The following is a 17,775-nucleotide window of genomic DNA, read 5'->3' as shown; positions in this document are numbered from 1 at the left end:
TTCCTGCCACCTAGGAAAGAAGAGAGAATGGGAACATATTCTCTGTTACTTTCAATGAGAGAATTTCTTTTGGCATTAAACCCACCCGGCCCCCACTAGTTGTGGAATAGAACTCGTCAATATAAAATAAATTGGAGATTGGGAGATCTTTAATGAACCAAGAAATATCAATTGAAAAATATCAATAGCACTAAATTGGCCGTAGTTCCTTTGGTTAATTCACATCATAAACACAAGTATTCCTATATTCATAGCTTCATCTTGACAATAACTTCACCATATTCTCTATTCTTCAGATAAAAATACATTTAGGACCACCTTCGGTGTAGAATTCTTGATTACTTCTCTTCCAAAACTTGATCTTCTGTAATGAAATTTAAGTATGCTTTCATTTTGAAAGTTTCCTGTTGTTGTTATTGTTTGTTTCCAATTTTAAGCCATTTGACGCCATCCAGAAATGATTGCAAGGAAGACGAATCTTTTACAGTTTAGTAAAACTTCTTGAACAGAATAAAAAAGATGGATCTTTACAAAGGCAACCACTCTTTATTCATACTGAGGTATCTCTGCACAAACGAACAAAAAAGCAATCTGCATACAAATTTCTTATCAAATTCATTGAGACACAGACTAAATTGAATGGGTACGAAATTTAGGACTCCAGTGTGAACAGTCACTCGTAAGTGCACGAATTCTTCTTGAACACGATGGCTTTGTTGCTGGTAGAATCAATACCCACAGGGCAAGAGATTTGCTTTATATGTGTTGTTTTTACTAGCTGCCCTACCACGTATCCTCGTGACCGGATTTTGAACGCCAATGTCATTGGAACCGGGCTACTTGTTGGGGGAACGGTCAAAGTTGATGCAGCTCCATACATAGGAACCTTTATTCCCTCCAAGTTGACAGATACTCTCCGGTGACTGTTTCTTGGCTGGTAATATTTCTTCAACTGCACATAGGATAATCACAATTCACAAGGCATGAAAGTTATGTCCTTAGCGATCGAGGATGAAACAGTAACAAATTCCTATTTAAGATGATATTGGGTCCGTTTGGAATGAAGTACTTGACTCTTTTTTGAAGTACTTAGAAATTCATTCTAAACCGGACTTCGTTTTAAATTCATAATTTCATTGCCTAAGGCAAGCTGGACTCCAATCCAAGCTCTTTTCCGAACCAATCAGTTCCAAAGTTATGAGTAACAAAACAGAAGCTCGGTATAGTTTATTACCTGACCAGAGGCCACAACAATCTCTGAATAAATGAGATCAATTGGTGTGGAGGTGACATGAATGCCAAATATTGTAGCAGGATTGTATACACTTAATCTCAACGTGCTATTCAATGTCAGCAACTTGGTAGGAACCCCAGTGGAATCTGAACCTTCTCCAACATAAAAATTGTGCACAGCCAAGCTCTGAAAGAAATCAGATTTTGCATTAATAAAAAAAAATGAAAGTCTCTGTTCATGAATGGCTGGAAATTTGACATGGTCAAGAAGAGAGACGCAAACCAAATGATCTAGCTTCATAGATTTGAATTTCGATTCAGCTACAAGAGTTTTTATGAATAGATATAGATGATTAAACATAGTGATTTAAGCAGTTAGTTTCTTTATTTTCCTTCGAACATAGAATCTTTATGTTAAAATTTCTACCATGTCATTTCTTTCTTCTCGAGAAAACATAGGTAATCACATCGTTTGTTAAACTCATGTTGATATCATCTAGAAGTAGAAGAGTGTAAGGAATACAAATCATATCACAGTAATTAGTAACTTAATTACCTTGACAGAAATCTGAGCCTTGAAAGGCCTACTGGCTCCCCAAATGATGAGGCAGAAAAGTGTGAACAAAGCAATGAAACTCAGGAGAGCAATTAGAACTTGAAAACGTCTAGACAGAGCTTTGTCTTCAAGGTCATCATAAGGTCCTTCTTCCATGATTACATTACACTCAGGCCACCCTTTTTCATTACTAATCTGCTTCTTGCTTCCTTTTCTGCCAGAAGATGACCGGAAAATGCCCGAAAATCGGCTCGCTGATGAGTTCCTCGAATGCCGGCCAAACGACGGGTGTGAAGGCGACTCAATTGGGCTGTTGTTATAGATTGGAGTGGTATGCATTGAGGAAGATTTATCCCCATCGTTAGAACATCTCGAAGGGCTCTGAACATAGTACGTTGGACGCTTTGGTGACCTTGAAGGCGATGATGGCGCCAAACTGGTAACATCAGACTCAGATTTTGTAGAAAGCATTTCTTAAGATTATGGTAACACAGATTATGATAATTGAAAGATAGTTTCAGAACAAAAACCACATAATAGTGGGAACCCAGATGGGGTTGGAGAAAGAACAAAGCACTAACACATTCAATATAGAAACTTGTATAGGCTCTGTGGATAATTCTTCAACTCTTTGCCGAAAGGGCCAAGTAGGAAGGAGATGAAATGTTGTAAGCTCGAAGAACCAAGCAAGCAAGGCCTAAAAGCTTGAAGCCAAAGGACAACCACTAGTAGGGAGAATGAGTGTCGGCAGCAAATTATTATCTAATTTACAGGTGGAAATTTGAACCTTCTACTCATCTTTCTTATTAAAATTTTTAGCTTCTTTTAACTTATAAATGTATACTAATTTAATCTCTAATATCAAAATCTCATCAAAATTAAAAGCTACCAAACCACCTCTCACTTATTAACGGTGTTATGTTCATATATAGGACAAAGATTGGCTTATTTTGATGTTTAATTAAATAATGTGTCATTGGGAAGTTAAAAGTTAAAAGGCAATCATTATTAATTTTGTTTAATGAATTTATAATGTCACCAACTATATATTATATAGTTTAAATACGAGAAGATTCCCATAAAGTCACACCAAAATTGGATTCGGGTGCTAGTGATGGAGTTGTTACAACAACAAGATTAAGACATGCAATAATAAACCAACCAATAGTTCATCATTTTTTATGAAATTATTATTATTAATTCTATTCAACTTTGCTATTTTATTTTATTTATTTTTTGGCATGTGAAAAAAAGGCAACTTATGTACCGACAAAATGTGTAAAATTTAGGAAGCCTTTTTTTTTCCCTTTTCCCTTTCATATTTTTCCTCCCTAGATTTCCACAATTGAGTAATCGTAGTGTATTAATTAATCAGAATATTTGTTTTCTTCTTGAAATTGGTTGCTTCATTATTTGATTAAGAAATTTAAAGTTAACCTTTATACTTAATTATTTGATTATGGCATTATCTAGATTAAGGTTGATTTTGATTTGCCTTCTACGACAACATAAGATCCTCGTGTTTGTGTAGTTCGTTTGAAAAATAGGAATTTATATTCGTAATTTAACAAACGAATGATAAATTAGTGAAGTTAACAAAAGAAAAAAAAAAACCTAGAGTAATTTTTCAAAACATAAAGATCGAAATTAATGAGTTTCTCAAAATATTATAATCTTTTAAGGAAGAGTCAAGTTAATAGCATTATTTTAGTTATTAGATCAATCTAACATGTATTTTCCAAAAAAAAATCTTCTGGAAAGAATGAGTGATCTATCCTCCGATAAAACAGAGTCGGTCATATTTTAAAAAATGAAAAGAAACCTCTTGACTTATCTCGTGACACTTTAAAAACCTTCGTTCAATGTTTGTCATAAAAGAAGTCTTTAACAATGATGTGCTAATCCGTAAAATATGATAGCATAATAAATCATTTAATGATGTGTCAAATGCTAAATGAAAATAATATACGCTAGTGTACTAGGAATAGTTTAGTACTTACTAGGAATAGTTTAGTACTTGGAAGGTCAACAATCAATTAGTACAACTTATGAACCTCAATTCAGAATATGCTAATGGAGACTTGCAAACAAAGATTGTATCAACAGCAAGAAGCATGCATCAAGTTAGGGTTCTTGATGAACATTTCTCATGTTGAATAATCAAAGGGTCAAGCTTGGGTGACCCTAATATTCACTTAGGTTATTTTCTTCTGTACATTGGTTCAAGTATTTTATTCTATTTGACACCCAAATGATTAAAGCAAAATATATAAACATCAATGAATGTTATTACAAGTACAACACAGAATAGAAGTAGAACACTTTACCAGCAATCTCTAGACCACTACTACATGTTAATATGATTGAACCATATGGTTTGAGGAAACATTCAACAGATAAAATACAGTGAAGGAAGTAGACAGAATCCATTAGTTAGTTTAACATTTTTAGCATTCACACCCTGTTGATCTTTGCTGCCGTCCACCTGCAACGTCAATCGTGTCGGGAAGGTATCTGCCATTGCCCCAAAAAGTAAAAAACACTAATTAGTGACAAGCAAGGAATACAAACTCCAACTCACTCTTAACTCTTCTACAAGGAAACAGATGTTAACTCTACCAAGAACCCTATATTGTAGAGGTTGAACAATACAACAACTATGTTAGATGAAGATCAGAAAATTCTAAATAGATAGTGTATCATCATGATGTGCTAGCACTGTATTCATTTGAGGAGTCATTTATCAGTTGTCGGTCACTCAAATCTTCAGCAACTTCCAGTAAAAATTAGAACGATGCAGAGTGTCAGGCATTCCAATGTCTATTGTGTTATTCTAAAGGTTTCGAGGGATACAGCTACCGTCCTTGCTTCATCGAGAATGTGAAGAATCTTTGGAAAATTAAGTTGGATCAGGGACATGGTGTAACCCATGCCCCAAGCCCAAGATTCGGATCGGGATTTTTCCTGGGGCGTTGCACATGGCTACACACAGGACAACTCTACTCATTATATCCATAACAAAACTGGCAGTTTTCATCGTGAGAGATCCCTCAAGTATGCTTTGAAATAAATATTTTAAACAAATTGACAACTTGAATCCTAACAAGAAAATCTGAAGGGATATTCCCGAGCACTGTTGGAGTAAGTTTTCAGCAGATATAGAAGAACGTAATGTAACCCTAAAATGACGACAGCAGTTTCCCCCTTTTGGTTTTATTCCTTAACTTATTTTGCTAAGATGCTCTAGTATTCATGTTATCTACCAACCTACTTCAATAATATTTCTAAAGATAAAATTTAGCTGCATATGTAACCAATAAAAACATTTCATCACGAGGGGAATGAAGTTGCAGTTGAATTTCAATGGAGCGTAATATACTAACACTTCTTCTTCTGGTTCATTCTTAAGGGCATTTTTAGCTATACACTGAAATGCAGCATCGACATTGAGTCCTTCTTTTGCAGACGTCTCAAAGTATGGTATGTTTCCTTTTGAAGCACACCACGCCTTAGCTTTCTTCTCAGAAACCTACAATACCAAACAAATCCTTCTTAGAAAATTATCTACCCCAAAGCAGAAAAGAAAAATCCTCACTCTGGCCTAGTAATTCAGATAACCATGATAAAAGCAAGACTGGACAAAACTCACCACTCTACTGTTCCCACCATCAACGTCGACCTTGTTCCCCAATACGACAAAAGGGAAGTTTTCAGGATCAGATGGACTAGCCTAATCATTAAAAGACAAGAGGTCATTACGCACAAACACATCCCATAGGCTTTTATCTATGTAGTATCTACACTGAATCAACACCAACCTGAATTAGAAACTCTTCTCGCCAGTTGTTAAGATTATCAAATGATTTCATAACATTCACATCATAAACAAGAACACAGCAATCAGCACCACGGTAAAAGGCCACTCCAAGACTTTGGAACCGTTCTTGCCCAGCTGTGTCCCAAATCTGCAATTTGACACTACACATGTAAATCGACCATCTCAATACATTAACATTACGAGGCAAAACCACACCACCTTCTCAACGAAAAATAAACAAATAAAACACAGGACTATATTTATATAAAACTAAACCAAACTCCAACCAAGGGAAGGAGGGGTGACACTTCAATCTCAAATTTAACCAAGTCAGAGAGGAATGACAAAGATAAATATTATCAGAGTAAGGGAGCAATCAACAGCTGCCATTTTTTTTTTTTTTTTTTTGCATTGCTTTTCATTTCAAATATTATGATTTAACGTCACAATTGCAGAAACTAGAATTTCAAGAGATCGCCAATGAATGACCAATCCTAGCATGAATTGTTAACGCTTGGTAACCACGGTAACCATCAGAGCCCATTAACTAAAACACATTCCCCAATCCACATACCACCAAAGATACCCAACAGAAGAAAACAGTACAACAACTATAGCCATACTTACTTGTAACGTAAATAACCTGTCATCGAGCTGAACTTCCTTTGTGAGAAAATCTGCTCCAATAGTCGCCTTATACTGATTGCTAAACTTACGATTCACATACCTGGTCATTCAAATAAAAGTAGCAGCGCCAACAGGAAATTAAACAACTCGAAAAATAAAAAGTCTTCCAAACCAAAAATTCAAAGCTTTGGGTTCAAAAGCATACTGATTCATTAGCGATGTCTTCCCCACGCTGCCAAAAATTGAAGAAACTTAATTAGGAAAAAGAAAAAAGAACCCCCATCACATCCAATAAAGGAACAACAGGGTAAAAAAAAAGGCGGTACAGGACAGGCTTTATGAGTTTCCAAATTCCCACACCATACTCTCTTCGATTCTCTCAAATTGAAGAAACCCAATCGAAATACAGAGCCCATAATCAAAATGCAACAAAAGAAAAAAGAATAATAAAAATTGAAAGCTCACCCACTGTCGCCAAGGATAATGACTTTCAAAAGTATGCGCCTGCGAGAAGCCATGGGATGAAAAAAACAGGGAACTGGTGGAGAATTTTAGGGATTATGAATTGAAAGAAAGAGATGATGATGATGAAGAAGAAGAAGAAGAAGAAGAAGAAGGGGAAAATTTTAGTTCTAAAAAACTATAATTGGTGGTGTCGAGGTGAAAGGCCGACCGGAAATTGGAAAATAGGAGGAAACAACGGGAGGACAGCAATGGGCGGTTGAGTTTGCTATATCCCCAAAATACCCTCACAATATTGAAGTTTTTTACATTAAATGCCATTCCTTCCTGTTTTTGAAATTTAGCCCTCCTAATCGAATATTCCCTTTCCTTTTCTTCTAAATTCTCTCTTAGTTTCTCCAAAAACAAATATCGTTTTAGCCCCAAATTCTAAAATTGGATTAATAACTCAAACTTCTTTAGCGGGAAAATGCTCTTTTTATTCGTTTTAATTATTGGTTTTTTCAAAAATAGAAAAAAATCGACAAACTATTTACTCTATGCTCGGTAAAACAAAGATAAAATTAATTATACTTGATTTTTCTATAAAGTAAAAATATCTTTATTAATTTTTCGATTTTTGACTAACAGTAAGTTTAATGTTATCGTTATTGTTAGGAGAATTACAATCTTAGAATGCTAAAAAAAGAAAAGGAAAGTAGAGTGGATTATATTGTTAACCGATTAGAATAATTAAAAATTCGAATTTGGAATCACAACTTTGGAAACAACTAAATTGAATATTAATTGGTGATGGACGGAAAATATCTCACACGTTAAAGTTTCAATGGATGCAGAATTTTTGTTATTATTTTAATAATGGAATGATATCTTTACTATCCAACTCAAAGATGAATTGAAGATGTACAAACGAGTAAATTATTCGAGATTTCGAATCCCTTCCAAAATCGCTATAAAGTCGAAGATGATAGTACATACATTAGTGAATATCCCTTAGAAACCCATCCCCACATGATTGTGATTTACCAAATTAGTATATCGAAAAGAACTACATTAAGAAATGAATGTGACTAATTGAGATATGTATGAGAAAAATATGAAGAAAAAGTGTGTCACATATGTAAGTTTAAATATTACTTTCGACTTATATATATATATATATTGGTGATATTTGTATTTCTAAAACGTTTATTTTAGTTTTTAATACTCCGATTTTTTGTCTTTAGAAAATGAGATAGACATTTTAAAATGAAACAAATTCAAAATATACGAATAAAAATGAACATTTTAAAAGTACTAAAGTATAAAAACTAAATAATACTTAAAATATGACCATATTTGAAGGCTTTCAATTCTCGTAGCCGCTGCATCAAAATGCAATAAGAACTAGAATTAGAAAAGTCGTAAGTTTTTTTTCTTCTCTTTTTTAACCATATCGGTAGGTTTTCAATCACGATGCTCACCAACCTTTATGGTGTATTTGGTGACTTTAAAGTCATTTTTCCTTTATACATGATTGATTATTTACTAAGTTTACTAGTTGTTTAAATTACTTACCAGAACTTAGCTTATTGACACATGTATGTAAACACGTGTATGTATTTAAGAATAAGAGACGAGATCATCTTAAATTCAAATGACAGTTAACCGAAGAGAAAAAGAAAAAAGAAAAAACTCTTAAATAAACTTTTAGTATCGATTTTGAAATTAGAAGTTCGGTTTTTGGTTTGATATGTTTTATTTAAATAAAAAGATAGAAATAAGAACAAAAACTTGTAGGAAGCCCACATGACAAACATGTATAAGATCAAGTTATAGGGCCTCAATTTTGAGTTTGGGCTAATTTTGTTTTAAAATTTATATATAATATTTTGTGAAATATTTTTAAAGTAATTTTTTATGAACCGTAAATAGTTAGTCAATTTTTCTATTTTTAAAAATACTTCTTAAACAAAAAAAACTCATTTTAAAATTCATACTTTTTAATTTTAAAAGATTCAATTTCGAATGTGATACGTTCTTCAACATAAGAAAATTTAAAAAAAAAATGCAATACATTATTTATTTATTTCCTTTTATTTCGTGTATAATGAAACATTTATCTTTTCAAGTTTGAAAATTAAATAAAAAAAACATTAAGTATCTACTAAACATAAAAATTTAAAAATTTATAGGACGTTTACTATAATGTGAAAACCCTATAGAATTACTACAAAAAAGAAGTGATTGATTAAATTTGTAATTTAACCTTGCACCAAACAATACATGTTAGAGAAAACAAAAAGTAGTCTATGGTGTTTAGGTCGTTTCAATTCTCTACCATGTAAATATAATATGTGAATTCAGAAAATAGAACATATAATATCGAAGTTAAAATGTATACATCTAACTATACATGTAATATATATATATATATATATAGTTTCACTTTCACACTTGATAAATGAGTTCTATATTATTTGATAGTAATGTTTTACTATCCAATATTTAAGATAAGTCTACTCGAAAATGACTTTGCCCAAATAATTTGCTATTATATAATAAAATGTCCTACTTATATGAATCAAAACATAAAGAAAACATTTGAGACAAGGAGTGCGTTATTATAGTCTTAGGTTACTTTAGTCGAGTTACGATAGTTTGTGTTGGAGGTATATATTATTTTAGTTTGAGTTATAATAACATGTGTTCGAGATGTTAACTATTTTAGTTTTTGAAGAAAATAGTATATACTGCGACAAAGAATTTTAAAAAAAATGATAAGAGCTTTAAAATAGTTAATTTGAAAATTTTAAATAGTATTTGCTGTAGCAAAGAGATGGTTACTATAATCTTATATCCTCGAACATTTCCAAATACTTTAAGTAGGTTTTAGTTTAGAAGTTATTGTTCTTATCATTTGAATAATTGAAAGAGAAAATAAATAAATTACATACACATTGTTTACTCTTCTAATCGCCTTTGAAATACTAGGAACGACCAACAAAAACTCGACTAACATTTGTTGTTATTATATCGTGTTAAAATAAAAACTTTGTAAGCTACTTATAAATATCTTTGAGTTTTTTTTGATAAGAACCTTAAGTCACTTAGAACAATAGAGAAAAATGGATATGATAAATAACAACGTATTAAACGACTCTCCAAACTTTGTACCATTGGTAATGGAATAACTTTAACTATTTGTGATAGTAATGTATTTTTTTGAATTGGTTGCTATCAATATAAGTAAATGCTATGGCGAATTTTGGAAAGGTGATTTTGAAAGACCTACTAGGTAAGTATCCAAAATGCATTCAAAATTGTGTTCAACTTCAACCATTTGAATTGGGTTCCGTCTTGTGACAGATTCATTTATTTACTAATTTTTCAAGAAACAAAAATTGCTTTGTTAGGAATGGACCAAAACAATTATTGAAAAATTAGAGGATGTTGGTGATGGTTGTTATGAAAAATCTCCGATATTCCCATCTCAAAAATCCCAATCGTCCAAGAAGCAGATGAAATTCCAATGTCCAAAATCGAATCCCAATCCCCAATGAAGTGTAAAAGTGGAACTGACAATGAAGTTAACCCATTACTAACCATCTGATTTGATTTGATTTATTTTTTCCATTTCTCCCCAATTCTTTGGCTTCATTTTTCGATACCCAGTTCGTGATCGCTTCTATCTCCGATTGGGGCTTTCTGAGTTTTCTTTTCGTGTGGAACTTGGGTCATCATCTGCTTGAAATTTGAAAGATTCTTCATTGGGTAACTGGGGTTACTTTGATTGAATTCATTTCGCTCCATTTTAATATCTCGCGACTGCAAATTCGTTTGTTTCTGGTCCGGAATGAGCTCGCAGAATCAGGTTACGCCTCGGGACCTCCTCGAGGAAGCAAAGAAACGGGTTCTTTTTCTGGTGATATGCATTGTGGGTTTATCGTATATGATGTCATGTAAGAAATGGATTCTCTTTTGCTTAATTTTGTTATGATCTGATTGAAGTTACTCCATCTTGGGATATCTGTTTTAGCTTGCATGCTGTACAATTCAATTCGATGCGCATGACTTCTACTTTTTCTTTTGTAAAAGAATTGTTGTTGGATTACCTGTAGGAACTTGAATCTCACAAGCCCCTTTAACCATTTATGGCCATAACCACATGTTTAGGCCTCAGAAGAACACTACTTCACTTGCGGATACAATTCTAGTTCATTAACATTATTATGGTTACTTGCTTTCATTGAGTTATGGTTTCAAAGCAGCATTAACTATGTTGTTTTGCGTAGAGAAAATGAGAGGCTACTGGTAATTCTATGATTATTACGAAATCCCACTCGTTCCACTGGATAATTTGAATCCCCGTTCGTTGTTTGGTTTACTGCTCCTTTTGTGCACTATCGTTGAAATAACGGTTCATTATTTTGCACTTGCATAGTTTGTTCTTGAATTTATATAATGAATCGGTTGTTTTTCAATGAAGAAAACCACTTTCACAATGAGTCAGTTTTTAATGGAAAATAGTTTGTGGAGTTTTCTAAGAGAATTTCATTGGTGCGTGATGCTTATATCTATATGTGTCTGTGTGTGTGTATTCTGTGTTCGAGCTTCTTTTGATGGGAACCATTCTGAACAATTGGAGAAGTTTCCCCTCCCCCACCCCTCCCTTTTCTCTCTGACACACATTCCTGTTAGAACTTAGCACTGTAAGTTTATGTGAAGAGACTTGGTTGAGGTTTTTCAATCTATTTTGAGTTCCTCCGGGAAACCAGATGGGTTTGCCTTCATATGTTAAAGATGCAGTCTTTTACATAGCATGAAATTATATGCTCAATGTCAACACTTCTTGTCTCTCTCAAGTTGTAGTTTCAAGGACGTAGTCTTTAGATAGTGTGTGCATTATTTTTGCTGCTGACTTTTGTGTTCTCCTTTTTGAGGATGGATATCTTAAATTTATTTTGTTCCTTTTTCAGTGACAAGCTCATCTGTTTGGGTAAATTTACCTGCTGCTGCATTTCTGATCATCCTCATCCGCTATTTCTCTTTAGATTTAGAAATGAGGAGAAAAGCTGCTTCGTATATACGTAGACCTTTACCAGAACATGGTATTTCTCAAGAGAAACCTCTCGAGTTTCCTAAAGTTGTAAAGAAGTCAGAGTGGAGAAGGAAAGTTAATTCACGTGTTGCTGAGGATGCAATAGATCACTTCAGTAGACATTTAATTTCAGAGTGGGTGACAGATCTTTGGTATTCTCGTTTAACACCCGATAAAGAAGGTCCAGAGGAATTGATAAACATTGTCAATGGTGTGCTTGGAGAAATCGCTGGACGCTTTAGGAATATTAATCTGATTGATCTTCTAATGAGGTTAATTTCTGACATATCTATGCACTATGTCCAACAGTTGTCGGCTTTTCTTGTCTAAAATGGTGCTAAAATTTGGGTGCAGGGATCTTATTAATCTCATCTGCACACACTTGGAAAATTTTCGTTCAACTAAATTAAAAATAGAGAAACGACAGTTAGGAACCATCACACTTGAAAAATTGGATACAGAACTCAGACAACACCTGGCTATGGAGAACAGGTTGCACCCTGCTTTATTTTCTTCTGAAGCTCAGCATAAGGTCTCAATTCTATATTTGACTACGGATGATACAAGGTCCAATAGGATTTGCTTGCAAGGAGGAAGTGCCTTGCACTTAATTGTATGTCATAGTAACTGAATTATTTTCCTTACACAGGTCTTGCAGCATGTGATGGATGGTCTTATTTTATATACATTCAAGCATGAGAATCTTCAGTGCTTATACTTCCGCTATACAGCAAGGGAGCTTCTTGCTTCTGCAGTAATGCGGCCAGTTTTAAACTTAGCTAGCCCAAGGTATTAACCAATTTATTTTCTTTGGTTTTGTTAGAATGTCATTCTGACTAGATGCTGTAATATATTTTCAAAATTCCTGATAACAGGTTTATTAACGAAAGAATAGAATCCTTAGTCATAAATATGAAAAAGCCTAAGACAGTGGAATCGATGCATGAAAATTTAGGGTCCAAAACTGATGGATCTCCAAGCATTCCCTCTGATGATCTTTCCAAGTTCCTTGATCCTTCTATGGCTGGTGTTGAGCTGGTGCAGATGAAAAATGCACAATCCACCACTCCTACAAACTTACCTACAAAATTCAACTGCAATGCTAGTTTTTCCAAGGATCCACTTCTCTCAATTGATACTCGATCTTCTCGGTCCTGGAACTCTGAGCCCCCGACATCCCAAAATGTTCACGAAAACACTGTTCAGAAACATAACAGTGGAGAATGGGGTGAAAAGTTGGATCAGTTTTCTCGTAGAAAGGATAAGGCCCTAGCTCCTGAGCATTTTGAAAACATGTGGGCAAAAGGGAGAAACTACAAAATGAAAGAAAATGAGAATCAATCAAACAAGAATACCCAGCATGGCCTCCCTCAAGGGAAGCCTCTTTCAATCTCAGTGAAGCGTGAGAAGAGAATCTCGAAAACGATTGATATAGAAAATGAGGGCGAGCTTAATTGCTCTAAAAACAAAACTGTTCACTTAGGCTGTACTGACCCGCTTACAGTCAATGGTTCGTCCTGTCGAACAGATTCAGACATACTAAATAACTCTACTGTGATGCATTATCAAGACAATGATCGTGATGTCATGCACCTGAATGATCTTGACTCAGATGGAAATACTTCTGAAGATGAGGAAACAAGCAATGTTACAGGCCTTGACTCTCCTGTAACCAAAGTGTGGAATGCTAGAAACAATAGAAATGCTGGAATTTCACACATTCATCACCCGCTTGAGAGTTCTGATGGTTGTAGAGTTAAGAAGGCAGTTAAAGGGAAAGATCACAATAATAGGTTATCAAGGAATCAGTCTGGAAGGAAAAGATCCCGTCATAACAGTGAGAAGTTACCTGTTTGGCAAGAGGTTGAGAGAACAAGCTTTATATCTGGTGATGGGCAGGATATACTAAATTCTCCTCTAGGACCTGCAAATGACGACGATTCTAGTGATGATTCTGATATGGAGAGTTCAGGAAGAATTCACAGCGGAGCAGCGGCTTCTTCATCTGTACTTTCAATTTCCCATATTCTTCCTACCGATTACTCACAAAGTTCTCAGATGGTGGATTCATTCTTTAGGCTGAAATGTGAGGTATTTATTTATTTGTTATTATTGAAATCTTAATAGTTTATAGTCTTAAGCATGTAGAAACTTCATTTTCACATATGATGATCTGTTTGTGACTTTGTGAGTTTATTGTGCATGCAGGTGATGGGTGCAAATATAGTCAAGAGCGGTTCGAGAACATTTGCTGTATATTCCATATCTGTTACAGATGTAAATAATAATCATAGCTGGTCTATCAAAAGAAGGTTTGTACTACAAATTCTCCAGGTTTATTTTTTAATCAGTTCATTTATTATTTTTTAATCAGTTCATTTATTATTTTTTAACCTTTCGCATGCACTTGTTTTTCTTGTTCTTGCAGGTTTAGCCATTTTGAGGAGTTGCACAGACGTCTAAAAGAGTTTTCAGAGTACAATTTACATTTGCCACCAAAACATTTCCTTTCCACGGGATTAGATTTTCCTGTTATTCAGGAACGATGTAATTTACTCGATAAGTATTTAAAGGTCCAAATTTATCTTACTTGAATATCTGGTTCATCATTTTTGTCTACCTTATTAGTTGTATATCCTTTTTACAAAATGAATATGAGTTGCATTATCATTGCATTTTTCAACTGGGTCTATCCATTCTATTTTGTTACTTTTTGGTTGTTGAGATTTTGGTACTGTTGCTAATGTAAGCTTCAGCTGTCAGTTCCGTTGAGCCGAGTGCAGCATAGTATGCTTTTTGAGTATTTGGTTAACTCTTTATTCTTGGGAAGTTATTTTTCCTGTATGATAGTTCGTTAAGTTCTTTATTTACAGCTTTTGACCAGTTTTCTTTTCTGTTTTTCTTCAGAGGCTTATACAGCTCCCGAGAATCTCAGGGTCTATTGAAGTTTGGGACTTTCTCAGTGTTGATTCTCAGGTTAGATCTTTACTTACCTACTAGATATCAGCCTTGAGACCTGAATCTCAGTTCCAGGATGTTTAATCTTTGTTACTATGTTTATACGCACAGACATACATATTTTTGGATTCATTTTCCATCATCGAAACTTTGTCAGGTAAATCTTGTTAATTTTGATAAACAACTATTATATCCTTTGTTTGCGTTAATCTGTTAATATTTGTTGGAAAATGTTACAGTTGATCCGGCTGATAAATCCCATGAAGAGTATAATAGATGTGTTTCAAACCCGAACAGCCCTTTATCAGGATTATTACCACTGAGGAGAGACCACGCAACAGCTGAATTCTTTGAGCCTAAATTGCAGTCGAAAGCCAAACTTCAGCCTAATGGCTTGAGATTGAACTCAAAAGGCACGTCTATTTCTCAAGTAAAAAACAAATTTTCAGGAAGTTTGTAAATTATTTTGACGACTATGATATTGATTCAGATGCTACTACGGAGAAGAGTGGATTGCCTGATAGGAACTCTGGGAGAACTGAGAACCAGAAGGAGAATGGAACATTATCTGATAAAAACTCAGGGAATACTGAGAACCAGAAAGAGAATGAAAAATCTGGAGAGGCTTCTGATTTGCTTCTTGACGCTGCGACTGATCCAATGTTGCCCACTGAGGTAATCTTTGAACTCCCTCTATTGTTTTCAATGCTTTTTGCAGCAATACAGTTGAGCTAAATATGGTGTCTTTCTTTAATCTCCTGTCAGGAAATTTGGAAATCTCAATTTCACACTCCATCTATTTATTTTGTTTCTATTGAGTCTTACTGTCACAAAATGTTGAATTGTATTGATAACTTAGTAAACTGATATAAGAATATGATTTATTAATTGGGTCGAAGATACCATATGTTTTGTTTAGTAGCAATAGACGTATAACACATAAAATTGTTATAACTATGTTTTTTATTTATCTTATTTGAAATGAAATGACTTACCACTATTGAAAATGAAACAAAAGCAAAAGAAGAGTATTATCATACAATGATTATGAGCCTCATATAAAGTATGTTTATATTCCCTTTTCTTGTTTGGTTGATGAAAATATTAAAAAGTTGGTTGATGAAACTGAAAATTCTGGTTAATATATGCGTAGTCAGGCTATTTGTTTCGTTCAGGGGTAAGGTAACATGTGGTGTTTGGTTTGGAACTATTTGCAGTGGGTGCCGCCAAATTTAACAGTACCAATATTTAATTTGGTGGATGTGATATTTCAACTACAAGATGGGGGATGGATCAGGTGCTGGATTATGAAGATTTATTCTCATTTGTCTATTGAGATCGTATGTTACTTTTGTAGTAGATTTGTAGTCGGTTGGTTGATAGTAGAGTGTGTGTTACTGTTGTATTACAGGAGAAAGGCATTTTGGGTGGCAAAACAGGTGCTACAATTGGGCATGGGGGATGCTCTTGAGGATTGGTTGATTCAGAAAATCCAGCGTTTTCGCAAGGGATCTTCCATGGCCTCCGCTATCAACCGCCTCGAGCAGGTACTTATGAGACCGAAATGAACTTTTCTCATTGTTGTCGTACTTCCTGTTGGCCATACAATAGGATGATCTCTAGCTTCACTGATTTTATTCTAGAAATTTAATTTTCATTTAGGATCATTTTCAAAAATAGCAAAATATTGAAACTATTTACAAAATATACCAAAATACATTGCTTTCTTTCTTTTACTAAATTATGTAAATAGTTTCACTTTTTTTTGTCCGTAACAATTCCCCTTTCATTTATTGCATAACTCTAGAATAATTTCACTTGATTTGGAGCTTCTAAAACAAAAAATGTATATCATAGATAGCCTCTGATTAATTGATGGGGGTACGAATGTGAATCAAATAGATTTTATGGCCTGGTGGGGTATTCATAACCAAGCGTCCAAAGCAACCACCATCACCCGAAGGTTCCACTTCCGGCAACAACTCCAACGAGATCCTATCTCCTCGATCCCTCGAGGAACTGCAGCAGCAAGAAGCCGATCGTCGTGCAAAGCTTGTGTATGACTTGATGATCAGTACGTTCACACTTCAAGCTCAATTTTAAAGTTACTTTCACATTAACATCTGTTTTGATCTCAACTTACCATGAAATTTCGTAATGAAGCCAATGCTCCACCTGCTATTGTGGGGCTAGTTGGTCGAAAGGAGTATGAGCAATGTGCCAAGGATCTGTATTACTTCCTTCAGGTATTTGGCATGTATTGAATGAGCAATGTAAACTCATTTTTCCTCTGCTGAATTTGGATTGACTTGTTCTTGATTGTGTGAAAATGCAAACTGCAGTCAGCTGTATGCACGAAGCTATTGGCACTGGACCTCATTGAGCTATTGCTGTTAACCTTGTTTCCAGAACTTGATTCTGTCTTCAAACAGCTGCACGAAAGAAAGGAGAAGTTTGGCAAACTCGATGCACATGTCTAAGATTTGCTTTGTCATGCTATGTTCTTGGACAAGCATCACTCCAGCATTCCGTTACACCATATGGATTTTGCTTTACGGCAACTACATTTTTGTTTCTCCAGTTTAGAGTCTACTACTGCTCCCCATTTGGAAATTGTAGCATTTATTCCCCTCTATAGGTTATACCATCTGAAATGTCTTCTTCCCCCATTTTTGTTTTTGTGCAGCATTAACAACTTTCCGTTGTGGTGGTTTGTATAGTGTCTTAGATTTGTTCACATTTGAGGTGGATTGCCATTTTGGAAGGGTTGGTTTGGTTGTCGTTGATTCAGATATTTTATCCTCCACCCGCAGAGTGTTGTTTGTCAGTTAATTCGTTTGAAAAACAATGATTGTTAGTTTACAATCATACAATTTAATCAAAGAACACAAAATTAGTTTTTAGGAACTCCTTTTAAAAGATTAGCTTGAATTCTATAAAATTTCAAATTCAAAATTCATATACAATTCCAACACTATGCTTGAAATTTCAAGTCAATATATCAAATAACCTCAGTTCTCGCTCGTACCCTCCCCTCCCTAA

At 34.4% G+C, this 17,775-nt stretch overlaps 3 protein-coding genes across 3 annotated transcripts; 1 reads left to right on the top strand and 2 right to left on the bottom strand.

Moving 5' to 3' along the window:
* Positions 1–479: 479 nt before the first annotated feature.
* LOC101220910 lies at positions 480–2,558 on the bottom strand. The gene is made up of 3 exons (XM_004141721.3): positions 1,790–2,558; positions 1,235–1,420; positions 480–952 (listed from the first exon to the last, which is right to left on the bottom strand). The coding sequence occupies exons 1-3, from the start codon at positions 2,258–2,260 to the stop codon at positions 674–676; spliced, it is 936 nt and encodes a 311-aa protein (XP_004141769.1). The 5' UTR covers positions 2,261–2,558; the 3' UTR covers positions 480–673.
* Positions 2,559–4,041: 1,483 nt separating this feature from the next.
* LOC101221144 (ras-related protein Rab7) lies at positions 4,042–7,007 on the bottom strand. The gene is made up of 7 exons (XM_004141722.2): positions 6,699–7,007; positions 6,439–6,465; positions 6,234–6,333; positions 5,608–5,754; positions 5,439–5,519; positions 5,173–5,318; positions 4,042–4,303 (listed from the first exon to the last, which is right to left on the bottom strand). Exons 1-7 carry the CDS (start codon positions 6,749–6,751, stop codon positions 4,237–4,239), a joined length of 621 nt encoding a protein of 206 aa, XP_004141770.1. The 5' UTR covers positions 6,752–7,007; the 3' UTR covers positions 4,042–4,236.
* Positions 7,008–9,969: 2,962 nt separating this feature from the next.
* Positions 9,970–17,640, top strand: LOC101219007. The gene is made up of 16 exons (XM_011661267.2): positions 9,970–10,636; positions 11,654–12,047; positions 12,130–12,307; positions 12,425–12,564; positions 12,651–13,866; positions 13,984–14,087; positions 14,204–14,348; positions 14,683–14,751; positions 14,845–14,890; positions 14,973–15,146; positions 15,224–15,408; positions 15,951–16,030; positions 16,145–16,280; positions 16,636–16,807; positions 16,897–16,979; positions 17,076–17,640. Exons 1-16 carry the CDS (start codon positions 10,531–10,533, stop codon positions 17,211–17,213), a joined length of 3,366 nt encoding a protein of 1,121 aa, XP_011659569.1. The 5' UTR covers positions 9,970–10,530; the 3' UTR covers positions 17,214–17,640.
* The last annotated feature ends 135 nt before the right edge of the window (positions 17,641–17,775 follow it).

This window comes from Cucumis sativus, chromosome 7 (assembly GCF_000004075.3).
Source record: "Cucumis sativus cultivar 9930 chromosome 7, Cucumber_9930_V3, whole genome shotgun sequence".
NCBI lineage: Eukaryota > Viridiplantae > Streptophyta > Magnoliopsida > Cucurbitales > Cucurbitaceae > Cucumis > Cucumis sativus.
The sequence above is the reverse complement of the archived record's forward strand: the minus strand, read 5'-3'. Positions and strand labels throughout refer to the sequence as shown.

What these genes read in the sequence shown, in the direction of transcription:
- LOC101220910 (XM_004141721.3), bottom strand. Translation starts at nt 2,260, where the DNA reads ATGCTTTCTACAAAATCTGAGTCTGATGTTACCAGTTTGGCGCCATCA. An exon ending in AGGCTCAGATTTCTGTCAAG is followed by an intron (nt 1,421 to 1,789) that starts GTAATTAAGTTA and finishes GATTTCTTTCAG; the next exon opens with AGCTTGGCTGTGCACAATTT. An exon ending in TTGTTGTGGCCTCTGGTCAG is followed by an intron (nt 953 to 1,234) that starts GTAATAAACTAT and finishes TCCTATGTGCAG; the next exon opens with TTGAAGAAATATTACCAGCC.
- LOC101221144 (XM_004141722.2), bottom strand. Translation starts at nt 6,751, where the DNA reads ATGGCTTCTCGCAGGCGCATACTTTTGAAAGTCATTATCCTTGGCGAC. An exon ending in AAGACATCGCTAATGAATCA is followed by an intron (nt 6,334 to 6,438) that starts GTATGCTTTTGA and finishes TTGAATGACCAG; the next exon opens with GTATGTGAATCGTAAGTTTA. An exon ending in GAGAAGAGTTTCTAATTCAG is followed by an intron (nt 5,520 to 5,607) that starts GTTGGTGTTGAT and finishes TTTAATGATTAG; the next exon opens with GCTAGTCCATCTGATCCTGA.
- LOC101219007 (XM_011661267.2), top strand. Translation starts at nt 10,531, where the DNA reads ATGAGCTCGCAGAATCAGGTTACGCCTCGGGACCTCCTCGAGGAAGCA. An exon ending in CTTCTGAAGCTCAGCATAAG is followed by an intron (nt 12,308 to 12,424) that starts GTCTCAATTCTA and finishes TTCCTTACACAG; the next exon opens with GTCTTGCAGCATGTGATGGA. An exon ending in AGCTGGTCTATCAAAAGAAG is followed by an intron (nt 14,088 to 14,203) that starts GTTTGTACTACA and finishes TTGTTCTTGCAG; the next exon opens with GTTTAGCCATTTTGAGGAGT.